At 38.5% G+C, this 23,355-nt stretch overlaps 1 protein-coding gene across 2 annotated transcripts; it reads right to left on the bottom strand.

Annotated features, from left to right (window-relative positions):
- Nucleotides 1-737: 737 nt before the first annotated feature.
- On the bottom strand, nucleotides 738-19,002 carry SPRYD7 (SPRY domain containing 7). 2 transcript variants are annotated; one of them, XM_068984412.1, is made up of 5 exons: nucleotides 18,785-19,002; nucleotides 13,301-13,417; nucleotides 10,967-11,133; nucleotides 6,679-6,781; nucleotides 738-3,405 (listed from the first exon to the last, which is right to left on the bottom strand). In XM_068984412.1, exons 1-5 carry the CDS (start codon nucleotides 18,888-18,890, stop codon nucleotides 3,308-3,310), a joined length of 591 nt encoding a protein of 196 aa, XP_068840513.1. In that variant the 5' UTR covers nucleotides 18,891-19,002; the 3' UTR covers nucleotides 738-3,307. The 2 variants fall into 2 exon arrangements, with proteins under 2 accessions (XP_068840513.1, XP_068840514.1); XM_068984413.1 differs by lacking the exon at nucleotides 13,301-13,417.
- Nucleotides 19,003-23,355: the final 4,353 nt, after the last annotated feature.

Raw genomic sequence — 23,355 nt, forward strand, 5'->3', positions numbered from 1 at the left:
CACAGTTTTGATTAAAACTTTTCTTCTCACAGTATCTAGTGTTTTTACATTATCAAAAGAAATTATTGATTTAATGTAGCTTATCAAGAATAGTCTAAGATTTCACTCAAATTTTCAGCTATGCTTTTGCTGGTCCATACCTAGACTTACATCAAGAAGTAAACATGCAATTAAAAGAAAAAATAAAGATGTGAGCAACACTACATGTTTCTGTTTTTGTTAATGATTTTTAAAAGCCTTAAATTATATTTTGTATCATTCTTAAATGATAATAGCTTGTAATCCAAGTGGAAAATATATTCAAAGAATCTTAACCAGTGAGCTGACAGCAGTTAAAAGCCAGTATCTTTTTCTGGATTTTAAGAATGTAAACTTATTATGAGATGTTCATTGTTTCACATATATGCCATTGCAAGTCCCTTGCAATGTTTAAATCACTGAAAGAATAACATGGATAATAAATCACTAATTTTCAATGTGAGTATAAAAAGCTACATCAGTGTGAACAAGTGGATTTCTGTGAAAAACAAAATCAAGACAATGGACAGTTTCTTCAGCCAGGAACAAATGCAGGTTTTTTTGTGTTAAAATATAAGGATGTTTTATGTCCCATCTATGTTTATATTTAGCTATCACTGAATACTTATGCTTAAGTATATACCATACCAATGTTCTATTGTCTTCAAGAAAGGCTTTAATTTTCTTCTAGCTGAATGTAGGTTTTTAAATACACTTTATTTTTTGGAACAGTTTAGATTCACAGAAAAATTCAGACAGTAGTACAGAGTTCCCATATGTCCCCTCTTCCAATTCCCCGTTAATAACATCTTACATTTTTATGGTTCATCTATTACAAGTAATAAACATATTGATACATTATTAACTAAAGCCCATGATGTATTTAGATTTCCTTAGTTTTTACCTAATATCCTTTTCTGTTCCTGGTTCGCACATTACATTGACTTGTTTCCTTAGGCTCCCTGGGGTGTGGGTGTCTCTGATTTCCCTTGTTTTTGATGCCCATGACTGTGCACAGTACTGCTCAAGTATTTTGTAGGATGCCCCTTTATGAATCTGATGTTTTTCTCAAGGTAAGAATGAGGTTATAGGTAATTTTCCTACGAGAAATTAGATAGCTAGAGATTAAAAGCACATCTGCTGCTGCTGCTAAGTCACTTCAGTCGTGTCTGACTCTGTGCGACCCCACAGACGGCAGCCCACCAGGCTCTCCCGTCCCTGGGACTCTACAGGCAAGAATACTGAAGTGGGTTGCCATTTCCTTCTCCAATGCATGAAAGTAAAAAGTGAAAGTGAAGTCGCTCAGTCGTGTCTGACTCTTGGTGACCCCATGGACTGCAGCCCACCAGGCTCCTCTGTCCATGGGATTTTCATCAAACTGTTGTCATGGACATAACTCATATTACCAATTTTAGTACTGTATCTATTCAGTATGATTAGAGGTAGCAAAGAGAGTCTTGAGAAAAGAACATGATCATTAAAAAAAAAGGTTAGCTCTTAAAAAAATAATTCGGAGGTAGGTAACATTATAAAGAATGCAAGCAGTAGTTATATTAAATAACCATGTTCTTTACTAATTAAAATTACAAGGCCAAAAAGGCAAAAATACATAAATAATAAAGTTAGTTCAATTCTGTGTATCTACAGAGTTAAATCTGGGATTTATGTAAATATGTTACTCAAATATATGTTTTAAAACCAATTGTTATATTTTTATCTATCAAATAATAAATAAATATTGTGCAGGACTCTGTCTATGTGTCAACAATAGTCTTAAATCCTTAGAAAATTTATAGTAGGCAATCACTCTTGGAGAATTCTCTCCTGAGCAGTGGTTCTCAATCTTCAGCGTGGATCAGAATCACCTCAAGGGCTTGTTCCTGTAACAGATTCCTGGGTGCGTCCCCAGCAGTTTCTGATTCCCTGGGTTTGGGGTGGGGCCTGAGTGTCCACGTCTAACAAGTTGTCAGGTAAGAAAGGCTGATGCTGCTGGTCTAAGGGCCACACTATGAAAACCACTGAGCGCAGTCAACAAAGACGCTGCATTCATTACGTGCGGATGATGATGAGGCTGTTTTGCATATGTAATTTTAACCAGTTTCAGAATCTTACCAACAAGGTATGACTATCCCTTTTATAAATGGGGAACCTGCATCCAGAGAAGCTGAGGAAATTGCCTGAAGAGATAATGGGATCCGGTGGCAAAACTACAATTCAGGTCTCCTTTGATTCTTAAGCGATGTTTTTCTGGTACGACATACTGCTCCTGCATCCTTGGCCTGGCCTATCTGCAAAGGAGACTGTCCCAAAGATACGGACAGTGATTTGTTCAGCTTTGTACGGTATTTTTTAAAGGATTCTTCCTGAAAACTAAGCAAAGGCTCAGTCAGGGTCATGGAGAGGATTCACTTATTTCTCAACTTCTGAATAATCAAGGGCAAAATGAATTTACAGTATAATTAAAACAGGAAGAACATGTATTTAATATAGTACTGAATAGTCCTTAATTACTATTATTTTATTATTCCTTACAGAAAAATGCACATTTAAATTAAAATCCTTAAAACAATAACCTCATTTCCACTTAAATTGAAGGCATCATACTATTCTAAATGTCTGCTGTGTACACTGTCACCAGTCAACCACCACTTACTCAGGTATTGAAGTAACACAGCATGATGGTCTTCAACAAAATGCTCCAATAATTACTACCACATTTATCTCCTTTCACAAAGAAAATTAAAAACGGCATACAAACAAAACAAGCAATTAACATTTTTAAAGTGGTACATTGTACAGTAAATAAATCGCCAAAACTGAAGTTGCCAATAATGTAAATTTGTCACTTTGTTATACGCTATATAAAAAAAAAACACTGAGACACAAAATTATTGGACTGCGGACTTAAAACAGTTAATGAGGTCTAAACATCAGAATGACCAAAAAACCCACCCAACTCTGTCTCTATCAATACAAATATTTTACATTAAGAAAGACTCCCTTTTAAATATCTATATACATATTCCCATTTAATACTGTTAATTAAACCCACAGTTATATTTATTTAAATAAGAGTTAAATAAACCACCCCAAATGCTGATTTCATATCACAAAACCCAAGTACTTTAAATCACAACTTCAGGGTGGTATAGTGTATACACTGGTTCCTTAGACAATATTAACAAGCATATTTTTAAGAATATATTTTCATCTATGTGTCAGGTAAAGCTTTATTAAATGGTAAACACTTTTAACAGTGCAGAAATACAAGTTTCAAAAACAAATACATTCAGAAGATCTGCTGTTCAAATAATATCTTTTCAAAACCAGGTGGAGGAGTATGATAAAATTCACTGAACTGGCAATCCAAAATTGCACTGTCATCAACTAGAGACAGAAAAGGAAAGAAAATAAATTAGAAGCAAACACCTTAAACTGAATGAGTACATACTTATAAACTGTTTCCATAATGCCATAAAATTAACACGCAAGAAGAAGAAACACATCTGCTATCCAGGTTACAAAACACGATCCTACTGGTTAAAAACAGCCACAGTGAAGAATAAAATCTGTCAAGAACACTGAACGGAAATACATCAAAATATTATTATGATTATTTCTAGATGATGTAAATACAGGTAATTTGAGTTTTTCCTTATTTATCTACCTGTATTTTCTCAATTTTATGCATTAAGATAAATTACTTCTTAAAAAATATTTTATTAAAAAAGGATAGATTCACAAAGAGAAGCAAAAACAATACAAAATTCCTGGGTAACCTTCGTCCAGCTTCCCCCATTGGTAACATCTCACACAAATACAATACAATGTCCAACCAGGAAACTAATACTGTTAATTAGCCTGCAGGCCTTATTCAGCTTCTACATGTTTTTTTGTTTTCCTTTTTTTTTAAGCAGTACTTATCCAAGAGAAATGAATGCATATATCCACACAAAGACTTATACATGAATATTCATAGCCGCTTTATTTGTAATGGCCCAAAACTAGAAACAACCTAAATATCCAACAATAGGTGAAGGGAAAAATCAATTGTGATGTATCCACACAATGAACTATACTACTTGGTAATAAAAATCAATGAATTCTTGGCACATGTTACAACATGGATGAGTCTCAATTACACTGAGTAAAAGAAATCAGATTAAAAAAATACAAATTGTATGATTCTATTTATACAGTACTCTAAAAACGTAAGATCATCTGTAGCGACAGAAAGCAGATAGTGGCCACAGCGGGGTGGGGTGGGGAGAGATGAGCAGAATGCATGGCAAGGGGGCAGGAGGAAACTCAGGGGTGACGAACACGTTCATTATCTTGACTACAGTGATGACGTGGGTTTCACTTTATAGCTATTTGTTAAGTTGCATATATATGTTTGATACGCATTACTAAATAGTTTATATTTCATTATCAATGCAGGACAAAAGTTAAGTGCTAGATGTGACATTCATGAAGTCACTAGTGATTTTTTTTTTTCCACTAGTGATTTTTAACGGAGGTTGCTGCAGTGAAGTGGTGGGAAAGGCAGCCTCAGTAGCTGAATATACAATATAAACAGAGACAAAAGCTATGTTTTAGGAAATGCAGCCATAGAGAAGGGTAAACCCAGGCCTGGTGAGGGGCACAAGTTTAAGGGAGGGCATTTTGGAATAAGAATGATTTAGAATGTTTACAGGCATTGAAGAACGAGGTTGATGACATGAGATACAGACAAAATAACTGACAATCAAGTCCCAGGACTGGGAAGTTTGAAATCTAGACTGAGTTTTTTGAACATTAAGGGCACCACTTCCTCTAAAATGGGATGGGAAGGAGACAAGATTGGAAGAGAAAACCTTTAGGAGGTGGGGGAGGGAAGCTGGAGTTCACCATGATGGACTGTTTCTCTATAAAGTGGAAGATGGATCTACAGAGAATCAACAGGGAATTCAAGAACGATGAAAGTCTGGAAGGTGCAGAGATGTAAAAAACAAAGAGAACTTAGATGAAGCTGGAAGTCCTAACTGTGAACAAACTTTTCTTCACTGTTACTCAGTTTTGTCTCTCCACAGGTTGAATATGAGGACTGACAGTATGGACAACTGGAAAGAATTAGGATTGGGTATAGGATAGAAGGCAAAGGGTAAGGGAATTTGAATTTTATTTTTATTTTTGATCGTATCTGGCTATCAATTTCAATTTATAAAATATATTACTACAGAAACGTCACTGCATTAAAAATAATGCCAAATCAAAGAAACAATTTAGAATAAAAATCTCGTTTGCTATCTTCATTTGTGTAACTCAAGTCTAAAATTTTACTGATATTTATTTCTCAGACTAAACTATTTCAAATATTAAGCTACATTTCCATTTATTTAAGTAAGCAAAGATATTACTTTTAGGATTACCAAATACTGCAAGCAAACTAACTTATATCAAGTTTAAAAATACACTTTTCATGCAAAGATATGCAAAGACAAAGAAGGTAGAATCACTGAAAAGTACTATTTAGGGAAAAAGAAGATAAATGAAAACTTTAAAGCACAGGCTTTGGTTGTTATATCAAATTATTAAATATTTATATTTGCTACTGTATACTTTTCTGCCACTCTGAACAAAGTCTGTTACCTTTCTGGTAAGTTACTATAAAAAAAGTTAACAATTAGTTTTTGCTATGGCTCAAATCCTTAATTATTTAAAGTAATTTAAATGAGAAAATGTTTTGCAATCTACTAATAGCACAGGCAGAAAATCATACACTTGTTGATTTAAAGTTGATAACATAAAAAATGAAGAAGAGAGTGATAAAGGCACTGTACTTATGTACGTTTCCTATAAAGAGAGACACCTTATTTTTTAGGGATACATATAAAATATTTTAGAATAAAATGGTATTATGTCTGGCATTTGCCTTAAAACAATATAAGGAGGGGAGGTGAAGAACAGAGGACTGTAGGGAGGAGATGAAACCTGTCTGGCTATTAGCTGACAATTGTTTGAAGTTAAGTAATGGGTACATGAGGGTTCATTATTCTATTCTGGCTACTTCTACATGTTTGGAATTTTCTGTAATAAAATAAAAGTAACTGAGGAGTACAGAGTCATCTCTAAGTAACCCAGTTCTTGGAGGTATACTTGCACAGAAACTATACTTACACATACATGGCTATCAAAAGCAAATCAATCAATATGAAACCATTCTAAGTCATAATTTTTCTCAGAAGAGTTTTAACATTTAGGTGATTTTGTAAAGGTAACCAGTGTTCAATCTACATGGAATTCCCATCTCTACTTTCAAAATATTCTTTACAATTACATTTTCTGTTTGTCTAACCCTTTCTAACAACTGGCAGGGGTGCCTTTTTGAAAATTCCCAGTTTTTGAAACTTTCTGGAATCTAAGACTATATGATCTAAAAGGGAATATCGCTATTGCATATTTAAGAATAATCATTGTATTTAGCAAGTTTTTTTTTAATACAAAGGAAATAAAAACTTTCCTTAGTCCCACAAAGAGGGATTGTGATAACCTACTGAGTATACTCCATATACAAAGGTCCTTATTAATTTGTCCAGCCTTCTGAATGATAGTTACAAAGTTAAATGCCAAGCAAAAGTTAACATACATTTAATAATGTTTAGAAGTATTTTTGCTTACCATAAACAACTGGATACACTGTCCCTCGTATACCTGATGCTGGACAATGCATGTTTTTTCCATTCAAATATACATTTAATTCTACATGGTCATATGTAATACCCTAGGAAGCAAAGTAAATATTAAAAAGAGGGAAAATATATATGTTCCATAAAAACCTGAAGAGTCAGAAAGCACTACCTGGGGAACATGGAAACAAAAAACTAAGCAAAAGATCACAACAGATTTTTTTTTTTTTCCATAACAGATTTTACTAAGGGTTTACAATTTGGTAGAAATCTATTTGAATTGAGCTAAAAAAAAAAGTAGTGGTGATTATGTGGGGAGAGGGGAAAAGTAAAATCCCATGAGTCCACATTCGAAGGGTCAAACTAAATCCTAGTATTTTATTCAGATAATCTGGGTTTTATATTCTGAATATTAAGGTGATATAAGTACTACATACTATAAATAGAGAGACCTTTTAAACTCATATAGAAAACACTGCTTTATGTAGAATTTGATAACAAAGGGGGAAAACAGTGAAGTTTTCACCGTTAGGGATTATTACCTATTATTGTTTTCAGTTGTGGTGAACTGTCTTTATACAATTTATTTTCAAAAAAATAAATATATTTCTCTATCTTTTCACCTTGGTTTCAAATATGTGAAATATTACTAAGGTAAGGTGGGTATTTACAACTGCATATAACTGATAATTAGTATCAAGTGGAAAACAGAAAAACAACAGCTCAAAAGGCTTTAAAAAGACAGCAAAATAAAAATATATTACTTTGCATATTATTAATGGTACAAAATTACAATTATTATTATTGACATTCTGGAAAACAACCTGTATTATGTACCAAACACTAGACACTTCATATTTACTTATTTAATCCTAGGTATTTTTATTATCTCCACTTTACAGATGAGGCAGCTAAAGCATAGGAGAGGTTAAATAACTTATTTAAGGTTGCACAGTTAGGAAGTGGCAGAGCTGGAATTTAAACTGACGCAGTATGGCTTTGGAAAAGTTATTCTTAATTGCCATGCAATTCAAAGCTTGTAAAGACTTTTACACTTTTAAAACTCTCTTTAAAACTCTGTACAGTTATTTACTAGCTAAAGACGGAGAGTTTTCCTTTCAAGAATGAGAGCAGAGACCTTTCAATACAGAAATCATCATAGATCAAGAAGCAACCACTTGAAGGATTTCTGACTGTGGATAAATTATATGAACCTAAAAGCTTTTATAGATAGAAAAAGACCTTACAGATGATCTAGTCTTAAATCCTTCACTTTCCAGTTAAGACAGCAAAGGCCCAGATAAGTCAACATGTTAAGTGCTATAAAAGATTCTCCTCAAATCTTAGCAAAGCCAGGGTTAGACTAAACACTGAGAAAGATAAACAAAACTGCTTTTGCTTTATTTCAGTTTATGTATTTAAATATAAATACGTAAATAATACTTTAAATACTAAATACTTTAAATACCTTAAATAATACTTTAAATGCTTTAAATAATAAAGTGATTGCCAGGATTCGCTTTTTAGTGAAGAAACCTGTTTCATTTAAAAAACATGATTACATAAAAAGCAGCATGTAACCCTCTTTACAGGAAATCCAGCAGTTCAGACTAACAGGTATGATCTGGGCACCTTCCCCACCTGGTGGCAGCATAACCTACTGCAAGTTCTCAACCCCACCCTCCAGCATCAATACCCCACGAGTGAGTGAGTGAAAGTCACTCCGTTGTGTGTGACCCTTTGCAACCCCAAATGGACTATACAGTCCATGGGATTCTCCAGGCCAGAATACTGGAGTGGGTAGCCTTTCCCTTCTCCAGGGGACAATACCCACTACCCAGTATCAAAGATCCCCTGGAGAAGGAGACTGCAACAAGCTCCAGTAGTCTTGGCTGGAAAATCCCATGGACAGAGGAGCCTGGCGGACTACAGTCCACGAGGTCGCAAAGAGTCGGACACGACTGAGCGACTAGACAACAAAAATACCAAGGAAAGACATGAGGAAGGATGTGAGAAACCACACCGCGGGATCTTAGTTCTCTGACCAGGGCTGAACCGGTGGCCCCTGCAGTGGAAACACAGAGTTCTAACCATTGGACTACCAGGGAATTCCCTTAATCTGCCGTTTGTTCTAGATAGTAGGTTTGATTCTCTCATAATTTATGATACCAAAAACCCGATGTGTTCTAAGGATTTATCAATAATTATTTGCAGGTCTGGTGAACAGACTGTAATCCTGGGGTCACTCTGAATAAGCTATTACTTAACTTCTGGTCTGTAAAATGATAATAATAGTACCACCCATTTCACCTTCTCTGAAATTAAACTGAAAACTGTAATTTTAAAATGTAATCTGTACTTTTCAAAACTATATACAAGAGGTGAAAATAAGCATAAGCTATCTCAGGTGTGCCTCCTTGGTGCTACAGTAGGCCCTGCTGATCCTATATGGTTATTACAGAAACATAATCATTTGGTTGGATATTGAAAGCTTGTGTTTCTTGATTTCTCCTCAGAGAATGGTATATGACCGACATTCTACACATATGGAATGTTTCGACTGTCTTATAATTCATTCCAGCTTTCCTATGCTGTTGTCAGCAATTCGGTGAAATTTGTTTGCAAGTGTCTGAACTAGGAAGATACAGCCATTAGCGTGGGATGGTGCTTTACTTCTCAGGATTCTGCTCTTCTCTCATCTTTTTGAGCCCTCCTTTTATCAGAATGGGCATAAAAACTCAAAGTCTAATTTAACAATGCTGACAGACTAAAAATGACATCCTTAAATCTGTCGATATGAGGAACGAGACAGGAAGGAAAGAATAACACAGTACAAGTCAGTATATCAACAAACAAAAACTTTTTGTTACTGATTATCCTTTCTTCTGTTTTTTGGTCTCACCATGCGGTACATGGGATCTTAGTTCCCTGACCAAGGATGGAACCCGGGCCCTCTGCAGTGGAAGCACGGAGTCCTAACCACTGGGGAGTTATCCAGATTATCCTTTATGTTTGAATTTCATTTTTTAGTATAAGCAGGCTGACAGCATCAACTTGACTTCAAGATTCTCTTTCATGAAATAACCCCTTGAATAGGGTGTTCCACATTACAGGCATCTGGCAATAATCTATAAACACAGAACCAACAACTATTTAAAAGGAAGAACAAGGAAAAGCAGATTTTAAAAATGGTTTATGTCTTTGGTTTCCTTGTTTTCTTTAGTTAATTTGGGGGGAAAAAAAACACTTTCTATAATTTACCTATTTAAAAACTGTTCTTCATAATTTTTTTTTTTAACTGAAGAGAAGAAAGATCAGACCATAGTCAAAAGCTTTCATTTCCTCATTATTTTTCAACTTCTTCCAAATAGTGTATACATCTTTAATTCAGTAACCTGGATTTACCTTGTCTGTTATCTAATTATTAGAAAATCTCATTCTTTAGATTCCTTTCAATTTGCTACAAAAGCAAGGAACCCAAGGCTCTGGGTATAAGGACACTCTGGCTAAAAGAGACCCAAGAACCCTATTCTCAACAGCTAATGGCCTGAATTCAATGTATAAGGTTCTTGGAAAACACTGTGAGAGGAAGTATCTGAAAAAGACAGAAAGGGATCTCTGGATTACATTTTCAATAGGATGGCTCTGGCAAAGACTTGAATATATCTAGTTGGGAATAAAGACCGAGAAGCCTTCATAATATGTAACTCCTTCTATCCCCTGCTTTCCAAAAAAAAAACTTTTCCACAATCAAGCCTTAGGATTTTGAGCCAGTTCTTGAAAGAGTTCTCAAAGTGAAGGAAGTTTAAGCAGGTTAAGTTTAACAAGGACCAACACTCCTGATAAAAATGCTGTAATTCTTTAACAGAAGTCCATAACAAATTAAGTAATAAATGTCTTCTCTAAGAGATCTCCAGCTGCAAAAATACCTAATCTTTTCTAACGTAAGGGTCAGCGTTCTTTTAAAATTGTGGGCCAAGGTTTCTTTTAAGTGAGAGTGGCAGGAGATGTTGACTGGCAGCCAACCAGTCATAAACTCTCCTAAATGGAAATAAGGGTTCGTGGTGATTTTCCTGGCTAGTGCAGCTCTAGAAAGAAGGCAGTTATGTAAGACAGCAGCATCGACATCAAGGGCTCTCTTTGGAAAACCAACTACCTCATTAGATCCAATCCCGGTGCTCTGGAATTTGGACCACAAACTCCCAGGCAAAACTAGAAATATTAGAAGCAGCTCAAGTTGAATAACTCACATTGGAAAACAAGTCCACAAGGAAACTCACCACCACATCTCCCTCCTGTGGAAGGCTGTTTGCTGGCAGCCTGTTTTTCTCCTCGTTGTTGTGGTATAGGGCTCCATCATTTCTCATCACCAGACTGTGTACATCTCGGCCAAGGGGGATCTGATTCAAGTTAACTTTCTGAGTTGCAACGCCAATACCCCAGATTCCTAAAAAATATAATAATTTAAATGCTCCCCAAATCTGAAGAATACAAATAAGAAAGTTGTTGTTTTAAAAGAGAGTGTAAATTGTTTATAAAGAAGGTGGCATATTATCACTAATTTTTTGTTAATCTTAAAAAAATTTTTTTTAAGTAGTTTGCAAATGATGTGCTATATCTCTGCAGATGTAGGTACAGCCTGGGAGATAAGAGTGGGCCCTGGAGCTGTACTGCCTGGTTTAAATCCTGCCTGTGGTATGTCATCTTGGGCAAGTTACGTAACCTCTGTTTCCTCACCTGTGAACTATGGAGTCTAACTGAACTCGCCTCTTAAAGTTATCAGAAGATACAGCGAGATCATCCAAGTAAAATAACTGGAACACTGTATTTTTTTTTTTAATGGATAAATAAAGCACAGAGGAAGTATTTTTAAAAGATGCTAGCTACTGTCATTACTATTATTATTCTTCTTCTCCCCAAATATTACTAAAAAGCCACACATTGAATTTAAATAGCCTCGGGTTCTATTTCAAGCACCACCTCTGAGAAGCAGGAAATGACTTCTTTAGTTTTTGCATCTGTAATATGTGACCAATAATGTATGACCTGATCAATACTATGGAGAGGAGAAAATTAATGATACAATGTAAAATCATTTTCTTATCCAATACCTTAAGTCCGTGAGTTTAAAACCGTTTGGTCTAAGTTGACTTTTAAAGAGACCAGCTCTCTTCTTTATCAGTCTAACAGAATATGTACAGCTCCTGATTATATCTCAAACTGTTTCCTTCTCAGTTTTTATCAAAATCAGGGGAAATTCTAAAGAATGCTTGAAGACCATGTTGTCAATCAATTTTCCTGGATTGAGTGAGGCCATCAGAAAACTCCATGTCTGGACTTCCCTGTCTTGGCCTCCTAAATAATTTGATAATTTATCCTCCAAGGTGAGACAAGAGTGCCAGTAGGGGATGATACTAATTTCATGTGACAACAGCTCTAGGCAGGGTTACAGCATCCTCTTCCTCCTGAAGAACTGTGCACGGTGACACCCGTTGGCACACTGCCTGCAGCTTTCATTGAGGGATCAATGCCTCAAACTCCAACAATACACTTATTCTAAAAATATCTTTGAGGATAGCATCCTTTACAGAAAACCCACAAAGAAATCTGTATTACATTTAAGGCTCAAGGAAATATTCACTTCTCTTGAGAAAAGGTATGTTATACTTGAGATAATTACGGTAACCAGAGACATTTTGCAGCCAGTGAGTTAACTTACAAAAGAATGGAATGGAGGACAGATTTATATTTATTTTACACATTTAAGAAAAATTACTATTTAAAACAATTTAAAAAACAAGTCCCAGAGGGATATTTTATGTCTTTCATGTAAGAGCAGAATTAATTTACTCCACTCTAGTTTCCCTGTTCTGCACCTATATTACTCATGCCATATTTTACTATAAGTTTCTTTCTAATAAAGCCTTAAAAAAATTTCCCCATATTCAAAACTGCCACAAGTTAACTAATAATAACTATTATAATACTCATGTAGAACTGTCATACAAGTCAAGAAATTTCATAATTAAAAATTTTTTAAATTTTAATTGAAGCATAATTGATTTACAGTATTGTGTTAGTTTCAGGTGTACATATTCAAAAAATTTTAAAGAGACTTCAGACTTCTACCAAGATTCTAAATCTGCCAATCGCTTCAGAAGACACTGAATCAGGGAATCTTAACAAGAGTTAAGGGAAAAACTCAGGATCGTAAGATTAATTTTATCTTAAGATAAAACAGCAAGAGTCTACACCTTACACACTTGACCAAACGAAATGGTTCATCTAGCTCCTGCTAATCATTAACCTTATTAATAACAATGCTTGTGTGTTAAACGGAACCAGTACATACTGCTGTTAAAACACTTTCATACAGACAGCTCCTATGAAGCGGGAAGGGCGGCTCCTGTAATCCATTTTATAGATGAGAAAACTGAACTTAATATAACTAAATTAACTAATGAAACCAGGATCTCACAAGAAGATGTGAGTGAAAAAGGTCTCTAAGTAAGAGTTCAGTATTTTTTTTCTTAATTACCTCATTAATCTTTTCCATATAGTGAAGATTTCTCCTCACTTTCAGACTACTAACAGTCAAGTACCGTTATACCAACCTGTGGATTGGATTTTGAATTCAAAGTAGCTTTTGTTTTGATGTAAAGGTGCACTGGCTAAACAACCTCCCGTTCCACATATTCGTCTTCCATTTTTTACAATGACAACGTCAGTTCCTAAACAAAAAATACAGACACTGTGTAAAGTTTTGTATTCTCTTACCCAACAATCAAGGTTAAGTTTTTAAAAATATTTATTGATTTACTGTTTACTTATTTGGCTGTGTTGAGTCTTGGCTGTGGCACAACAGATCTTCATTGCGTCATGTGGGATGTTTCACTGCAGCGCACAAACTCTCTCGTTGCAGCCCACGGGCTTAGCTGCTCCACAGCATGTGGGATCTTAGTTCCCTGACCAGGGATGGAACCTGTGTTCCCTGCATTGCAGGGTGGGCTCCTAACCCCTGGACAACTAAGGAAGTCCCTCAAGGTTAATTTCTATTTCACTTTTAACTCTTAGTCTCCAAAAAATAGGAAGACTATATATACTCTGAAATATGAAATAATGATAAATTGAAATAATGATAAATTAAAAATATTTAATTCACTTTTTTTCTGGGAGAACATTTATATTTAATATTAATTTGAGGCTAGAAATTTAATTAGACAGCTTCAAATAAACAGATTTTGAATTATACTGAATTTTTTTAATATACATACTGAATATTTTAAACACTTTTAAGGTAGAAGTAGATTTATTTTTGTTTTTGGCTGTGCTGTGCGGCTTGTGGGATCTCAGTTCCCTGAACCGTGGGTCCACCTCAGTGAAAGCCCACAATCCTAACCACTAGGCTACCAGGGAACTCCCTGAAGTAGACTTTCTTCCATTTTAGCCAGTGAATCAATTTGATGACTTCATAAATCTCTTAATTTAAATAAAAACAGAAACACTTAAAAGAAGCTGGGAAATTAGTACAGTTTTCAGTTCAATCCAAACAAAACAACTTGGTAAAAGCTGAATGAACGTATGCACAAGGTCTTATGCAAGTGCACTGGTCAAGTAAGGACTGAAGAGTAACGAGCCATGGAAAGAAACATACATCTATGTTCTCGAGATAGCTGATGTGGAAAAATGCCAATTTTAGGATCTTAAAAATATCTGTAAGATCGCTGCTGTTAATCACATTGAAAAGATGTAAACAAGGTTTCAACATCATTAAATGCATTTTATTCTCATGGAAAATCTTAGCTTAGTTCAAATAACATTTGATAGATGAGAGTAAGAAAAACAATCTCTTGATCATGTGACTCCAATACCAATTCTTTCCCAAACACTGATTTAGGAAACCATAGCAGAGAACATGAAGAAATTTAACAAAATGCTTATCTGTAAGAAATATCCCATAACTATCCCGTGACAGACTCCCAAGATCTGTAATCAGTATAACTTTTCTGCTAGCAAGTTTATAAACCAAGCAGATCTGGCTAGGGGAACTGTAGGGAATTCCTCTTTCCAGAGGGGGCAAAATAAAATTAGAAAATAGTAACAAATGTACTAACAGAGGCAGGTCTCTCAACTCACTGTTGAATTGAAACTTGAACAAAAAATTATTTGGGACAAATACACATGAGAAATACCAAATTTTCAAGACTTTACCACAATTCTAAATGGGCTGATTAAAGACACTCTTATAGAAGGTGAAACTAAGATCCTTTGTATTGCACTATGTGCCTGCTCAGTCCCAGGGACTGTAGCCCATCAGATTCCTTTGTCCATATAATTTTCCAGACAAGAATAATGGAATGGGTGGCTACTTCCACCTCCAGGGGATCCTCCCAACCCAGGGACTGAACCTGCTTGTCCTGGGTTTCCTGCATTGTAATTGGATTCTTTACCCACTGAGCCATCGGGGAAGCCCACAAGATCCTATTATATGATTATTAAAAATTCATTAGCATCCTTTTTTTTCTAATTACAAAATGCTAAACTGCAAATTCTGGGAAAGTGTCTTTATACATAATTTACATCTAGCTGCCTCACAGATCTCCAGCAGTTGGCTGGTGAGCAACCGGGGCCCAGCTCCTCCTTAATAGCAAAGACCATGGAGTGCTTGGCATCCAGCAGACGCTCGACAAATAACTGATACGGAAATGAATGAATATGCTCTGCTAAGTACTTGTCGTGGACATGCAGCATCTGTTTTCTCTTTCCCAACGAACTTCTCTCTGGAGATCAAAACAGTTCCAAGGAAGCTGACTCAATCTCTGGCTGCAGGGGTACAGCTTTGACCTGGGTTAAGTCAATCAGTGCATTCCACACTTCTTGGCCACAGTGACTGAGTGAAAAACGGTTATGCGACCTAAGCCACTACCATCAGAGATAGTCTCAAGACTTTTGCAGAGAGAATGAAGGGATAAAGATTCTCTCGCTCTTGCTGGATTCGAATGAGGACGCCTATAGTACAGCGAGAGGCTGTAAGCTGTCGGGGACGCCAGCCTTCAGGAATAAGCCACAGCTGACAGGGGAAAGAGAGAAAAGGAGCCCAGTCCTTGGCAGAATTGCGTCTTTTCTGAAGCTAGTGCTGCGTTTTACTTTTTAAATTTACACAAACCGATGAATTTCCTTCATTTTTCAACAATTTTTGAGTTGTAGGTTTTACTGCTTGTAACTGAAAGCACCCTAAGTGAAAAAACATTTCAAGAATTATGAAAATACATGGTATTTTTTTAAACCCAGCAATACTCTATAATTCTTACATGTTAACTCTGAGTTGAACCCAAACAACCAAATCTGAATATGCTATTATGTTCTTATCTCAGTATCATTTCTTATCTCCAAGGGATTCTGCTAGGCACTGAGATGTTTTATACATAAAGAGGGGTATATTCAGAGAACATTCTACAGGGCTTGTGAATCATTAGGGAACTATTTCAAGCCTACTCTATTTCTCTTTTTTAAGTACAAAGATATCCTATATTTGGATCTATGTGATTTGTACAGTTTTATTATCAAGATTGTTTAAATAGTCAAGGCAAATTTGAGTACAGTCAGAAAATATATAAACATAGCCAAAGAGTATTTTTTAAAAGGCATTAGACATTTCTAAATGAATAACATCTCTTTCAAGGAAGCTACCTTGGAAGACATTCATTTCTAAAAAGTATTAGTCACTCAGTCGTGTCCAACTCTTTCTAACCCCACAGACTGTAGCCCACAATCCTCCTCTGTCCTTCGGATTCTCAGGGCAAGAATATTGGAGTGGGCTGCCATTCCCTTCTCCAGGGGATCTTCCTGACCCAGGGATCAAACACGGGTCTCCCACACTGCAGGCAGATTCTTTATCACCCAAGCCACCAGGGAAGTTCTATATTTCTAAAAAACCAAATCACAATTAAATATGGAGGTTGTGGTACAAAAGAAGATATTTATAAAACTACACCACAGAAAATCCCAAGAGGAATTCCAAATCACTTTAGGTGATGTAGCATTACCAATATAAGTCACAACTTTGAAAGAGACAACACTTATTCGCATATGAAATGCAGAGACTTAAAAAAAAAAAAGGCAATCATATTAACCTTTCACATATCCAAATACATGCATATTCACTCAGTGGGGTTCCCATATTTCAATTTAAGATTAATTCATGCTTGAAACCTATTCCTAACTTGGTAAGCCTCTCCTATTATTTGTTTTCTAAAATCAGGCTTTTTCTGTGATTGAAGAATTTGAAGTTTTTGGAAGACAGGTTAAGAAAAAGTTTCCACGCAGGAAGAAAATCAGGGGATGATGTTACTCTACTGAAAGATGCGGGGCAGCTTTGGAAAAAGGAGAACATAGTGGAACGAGTACCAGTGACCAGCTCTCCGTGCAGAAGAGACCAGAGAAAACAAATACTTTAAAGACTGTAGTAGACTGTAGTAATTCAGGAGTTTGGCAGTAGAGACAGAAAGAACTAAAGCTGATCATAACCTCCAGAAACTGTGTGTGGTTTTCCTTTACTGTGTTCCTAGCATATAAAACAATGCCTGCCATCTGACAGTCACTCAATAAATATCAGTTGAGTGAATGAATACATGAAATGGAAACATTTCCTGAGGGAAATCACAGAATTTGAACCTCTGTCTATAAGTGATGATGAATAAGAAATAATTCAAGGAGATATACGTACACCTACATACATATTGGACTTCCCTGGTGGCTCAGATGGTAAAGCATCTGTCTACAATGTGAAAGACCTGGGTTCTATCCCTGGGTTGGGAAGATTCCCTGGAGAAGGAAATGGCAACCCACTCCAGTACTTCTTGCCTTGAAAATCCCATGGACGGAGGAGCTTGGTGCAGGCTACTATCCATGGGGTTGCAAAGAGTCGGGCACAACTGAGCGACTTCACTACATACATATTTATGCACTGGGGTTCTATATTACACTGGGGAGATCTAAGAATGAAAAGTAAAAACCCGCATACAAAGTGGTAAACAATTATCACATTTGTTATTTAGTACATGCTACAGAAATGTGAAAAAAAAATATAATGAGCAGAGTGTTTTCAGAGTATAAAGAATCTGGGCAGGAGAGGGTTTTGCTACAAATATTTAAAAATTCCCTTTGTTACTTCAATGCACTGTCCTTTAGTTAAAGAGAGATATGGGAAAAACTAAAAGTGCAGATGTATATTTAAAAGAGAATAATTCGGCAAAAAGAGTACTCTGAAATAATTACAGTGGGAAATGTCATCTCCTAGAACCACACTCCAGAAGCATGAAACTACATGGGACAAGTCTAAGAAAGAAATAATAAGGTGGCGAGAGGCTATAGAGGGGAAGAGGAGAATGTTATAGGAGAAGCTACAGGCTCATTTGAAATTGAAAGGAAAAACCATAGATGGGAAGAAGCAACACGCTATTTCTGCAATCGCCTGACCTGCTAGGAAGAAGCCAGCCAGGTGAAATTACACCACCTCCAAGCATGACTCAGGAGGAGCCGCACAAGGGGAGGTTTTTGTTGAAATGACATGTCCTGAGCTAAGCTGTGACTTTAGGCTTTTGCAACTAGCCTTGTCTTGACTTTAGGAGGTGAGAGCAAACAACCGATAATTGACGGGCTAATAGAAAGCTGTCAGGGCAGAGGAAGGAGCGAGGACAGCTAAGGGTTCTCATGTGCGTATTTGACTGAAGCTCGACGGCGGGATAGGAGAACCGAGTCGCCCCCGCGCCCCTCGCCGGGGACGTCTGACGAGTCTCGGGAGGTGGCGGCCCAGAGGAGATTCCTGTGGGAACGGGAAGGTCCACACGCCCGTATCTCCCAGAGACAGGAGCGGACCGGGCTGCTTGAACACAGCACCAGGCCACGGTGCGGTCGGCCGGAGTCCGGAGGAGATCCGCGACGCCGACCCGGGTCTTCGGCAGCGTCGCAGGGCGAGGGGCAGGGGACGACGCCCGGAGCCCAGCGGGGCCCGGCCGCGTGCGGGGCTCCTCGAGACACCCCCGGCTGCCGCCCGACCCGGGGTGGGCCGTTGGGTCTGGGGAAGGGAGGGCGCTTACCCATGTGCTGCGTGTCCAGCTGCACGGCCGGCATCTCCTTCAGAGGGATGTGGCCCGTCCCGCCATCTCTGCAGCACCGCAGGCAGCAGAACACCGAGGCAGCCATATCTCGCGGACCTCCGGCGCCGCCGCCGCCGCCGCCTGCAGCTGCTGGGCTGAGGCGACACCGCCCCCGACCCCTCCGCTCCGCCTCCCGCCCGCGTCCGAGCGCCTGAGTAGGTGCGGCGGGGGTGGGGGAGGTCTGTGCGCAGCGCGGAGGCGGGTACCGCGACGCCCCAGGCCGGCAGAGCGCAGCGCAGGATGAGGAGAAGCCTCCCTGGGCGGAAGACACGGAAGACCAGCCGGGCGTGGCGGAGCTGGAGAGGGCGGGGCTATGGCGGGGAGGGCGTGGCTAGGGGCGTGGCGTGGCGTGGCGTGGCGTGGCGAAGGGGGTGGTGGCCTGGCGGACAACACGGGGACGGCGCGCGCCTGCGCGTAGGAGGGTTTTTTCCCTTTGCAAAGTCCAGCTTGTGTGTCCTGATAACTGAGGGATTCGTGAGCTTGGCCGGTTTCACTGTACGCTCAGGGGTCCTGGGGTGCTGTATCTTTAAAATTGTGCTTCCCTCACCTTAACCATTATCGTTAGAGATGAGCTGACAGAGGCAAATCTGTCTGGGGAACGGGAGCCGATTTAGAAGAGCCCCAAGCTTGTCCCCGCGTGCCCAGGACTGAGAAAACTATGCCTCCACCCGAGAGCCTCTGACGCGCCCCCCACCCCCACCCTCCTTACCGTGACTGGTTTCTGAAGAGTGTTCTCAAATCCTAAACAGACGCACAGGGCCCAGGATTAATGGCTGTTAATGATTGCATTGTGAATACACATCCTGCGCTCTGAGTCGTTGGTCCTGCTGCATTTTAGGTACAGAGATGAGCTTTTCGTCGTGACCTTGGGGTGCCGCGCGGTCGCAGTCGCGCAGGAGGCTACTCTGGAAGGGACCCCTTGGGCAGGGCGGGAGGGCAATCCTTGACCTGTCTCTTCCAAGCTCATCCTCCTCGTGGGCATGGAGTTCTGATGAGTGTGATGGGAACCTGGAGGTAGCAGGAAGAATGCGGGGCCTCCGAGGGAAGTAACTCCGTTTCTACCGCTTGTTCTTTCCTGTTTCCACACAGGAATCTCCCTTGGTGATTACCTGTCATCTTCGTGCTTACGTAGATCACCGCCCCGATCTATTTTCCATCCTCAGATCCCACTTGGCGTCTGGAGATGGTGTGGGATGACTATCTAGAATTAACCTGAAATCTGGCTCAAATCTCTGTTCCCAAACAAGGTTTCCTTCCTGAAGGCTTCCCTAGGCTTCAAGTCCTGGAAACCCCGACGCAGAATACTCTCTTACAATGTAATGGGTTCCTCTACACAACATTTTGGTGACCTGAGTACAAATATCCTTTATGGAGAAAATTTTCAGGGGCCTGTGTCTCTGATGTTTATACAAATGGTGTTTTCATTATAATACTTATGAAGGGCATTGCAACCCATTCCAGTATTCTTGCCTGGAGAATCCCGTGGACAGAGGAGCTTGGAGGGACAGAGTCCACACAGTCGCAAAGAGTAAGACATGACTGAAGCAACTGAGCACTTTGTACTTGGAGATTTATTATGGTAGGATTAATAATTAAGATGATGATTGAACCCCTCACTGCCTATAAACTATTTTCTTGGTAGTCATTTTACACATGATATTTTCTTTTACTGAAAACTTTGACCAATATTCTGAGAAGTGTTAGTGTTCTAGTTTTTTTCCATTGGGAAGGAGTGGGGACTTGAAAAGAATGTTGCAGAGACAAAAATTTTCTGTCTGTGTGTGAGGTAGGCACTCTTTCACATGTATATATAATTGAATTATTGAAACCTTTGAGAGTGAATATTGCCTCTACTTTCCAGATGAAGCAATAGGCTTGGAAAGTGAAAGTGAAAGTGAAGTCACTCAGTCTTGTCCGACTCTTGGATCTAACCCTGGTCTCCTGCATTCCAGGCAGACACTTTAACCTCTGAGCCACCAGGGAAGTAATTTGGGTAGACACAGATGACTAGGAAATAAACAAGGTGGGATTCAAAGCCCATCAGTTTGACTCCTAAGCCTGTATTTGCTCGACCAGATCACGCTGCTTCAAATTCTGAAGTTCTGACTCTTGCAATTAAGGCTACAATCCTCTTAAATGTGCTCTCAGTTCAAAAGGCAGGTGTGCACTTTATTTTTGTATGTTTCATTAATTTCTGAATTGGCCATAGCAGCCATAACTCATGTGTTTAGACAATAAAATAAAATTAGTTGTTATAAGGTAGAAGAGAAATATTATTAAAAGTAGTGCCTGCGTGCATGCGTGCTCAGTCATCTCCAACTCTATGTGGTGCTGTGGACTGTAGTCTGCCAGGCTCCTCCGTCCATGGGATTCTCCAGGCAAGAATACTGGAGTGCGTAGCCATGCCCTCCTCCAGGGGATCTTCCCAGCCCAGGGCATGGAACCTATGTCTCCTGTGTCTCTAGCATTGCAGGCCAATTCTGTACCACTGAACCACTGGGAAAGTATTAAAAGTAGTACATATACTGAATATATAATGAACATTCAGGCCATTCAAGGTAGTCGCATCTTCAGTGAAATGCCAGACTCTTATACAGCTGTGAATCAGCCTTTACTGTAGAGGCAGAATTGCCCTAGTCTTTCCTGGCAAGAAAAGTCATTTGCTGGGGCACTGCCCAGTGTACTTTGCTCCTGTTGTAGCTACTCAAGTGTACTCAGTGGTAGGAAGCAAGCAAAACCGGTTAGCTCCTGAGACAGACTTTCCTGTCTTGGCAGATGAATGCCATCCATGAGCTCACAGCCCTTATTCCTTCTTATATCTGGGATTCTATTATCCTTTCATTATTACTTTCAAAGAAATTGCCTTTTCTTTTGGAAAAGCACACTGTTAGATATTTTGACAGTCTTTCGCAGCTATCACTTTACATAACCATCACAAATAAAGTCTACAAAAGGTTTCCCAATAGTTAGTTAGAAGGTCGTTTATCTAAGTCAAAAGCAATAACAGAGAATGACTACTTGAAAAAAATTACAAAAAAAAACCCAAGTCTGTTTCAGTGACACATGCCAGGAGCTCAAGAAGTGATAGGATGATAATGTAAAGCATGTGTTTCCGAGTTTAGGTCAACATCGTGCTCAGGATTTTCTTTAATGGTTTTCATGCCAGCCAGACATCTCCTGTGAGTCAACTTTACTCCTTGTACTGGGTCATACAAAATGGTTTCTTTCTTAAAGACTCATTTATCAGTGTAGTAAGCCACACTTTTTTTTTTCTTGGGGTTATCCAAGCCCCATTGGTGATCTTTTAAAAATCAGAAACACTACATACAAAAAAATAACCTCAGACTTCTAAAATCTAAAAATGTTTCTGGAGCCTTCATCTATTCATTATTATAATTTTGAGTGACAGTAACTGACATTTATGTGGTGTTTAATATTGCCAGGCAATGTTCTAAGTACTTTTAATAAATTAAATTAATCCTTGTAATAACCCCATGAGGTCAAACTGTCCTCCAACTTTACAGAGGAGGAAGCTGAGGCAAAGAAAAGATAAGAAATGAGTCACATAGTCAATAAAGGAAGTTAGATTCAAATCCAGGCAAATCTGGTCTGTGTTCTTAACCACTATGCAAACTGCCTCCCTAGGTTGTCACATTTAACAGTCGATACCCCATTTTCATTTACTTCCTTCTCTTCCTTACCTCAGAAGTTGATGTTTAAATTTACCTGGCATTAGTTGCACTCATTCAGTCTGGGTTTGCTGAATTATAAGGTGTATTACCTACATTCAACAACCAAAAACAAGACAAATAACATGGAGAACCTTTCACTTGCAACACACGGACATTAGTCACCTTGCAGCTTTGCTGTCAGCAGCACCACTGAATATTTTCCAGCTGAGTCCTTCATAGGATGTCTCTAAATGACCCAAAGAAAAGGATATTTAGTACTTTAAATTTCTAAGACACTTAAGCCAGGATGCAGATGGAAAATATAGAGATCTGGCATAGGAAGGGAAAATAAAACGGGGTAAAAGAAAGGTATTTTATAAAAGTACAGGAAAAATAAGAATAATAGAGGATAAAGCAGAACTATTTTTTAATATTAAAAAGGAAGGGGAAAAAAACCAATAGTATGTGCTATATAAATAAGATGCCAGGGAATAAAAAAAATGTGATTTACCAAAATCTTTCAACCTGGATTCCCTGGTGGCTCAAATGGTTCTTTAGAACCTGCCTGCGATGCAGGAGACCAGGATTCAATCCCTGGATTGGGAAGATCCCCTGGAGAAGGGAATGGTAACTCACTCCAGTATTCTTGCCTGGAGAATCCCATGGATGGAGGAGCCTGGCGGGCTACAGTCCACGGGGTCACTAAGAGTTAGACATGACTGAGCAATTAACACTTTCACTTTTTTTTTAACCTAGAAGATGTGTACCTTAATTCCCTTCTCTTCTGTGGAAGATAAAGCAGGTTGTCTTGAGCATAAAGTACCTATTTAAGTCTGCCTT

The sequence above is a fragment of the Capricornis sumatraensis genome, chromosome 12, assembly GCF_032405125.1.
Source record: "Capricornis sumatraensis isolate serow.1 chromosome 12, serow.2, whole genome shotgun sequence".
NCBI lineage: Eukaryota > Metazoa > Chordata > Mammalia > Artiodactyla > Bovidae > Capricornis > Capricornis sumatraensis.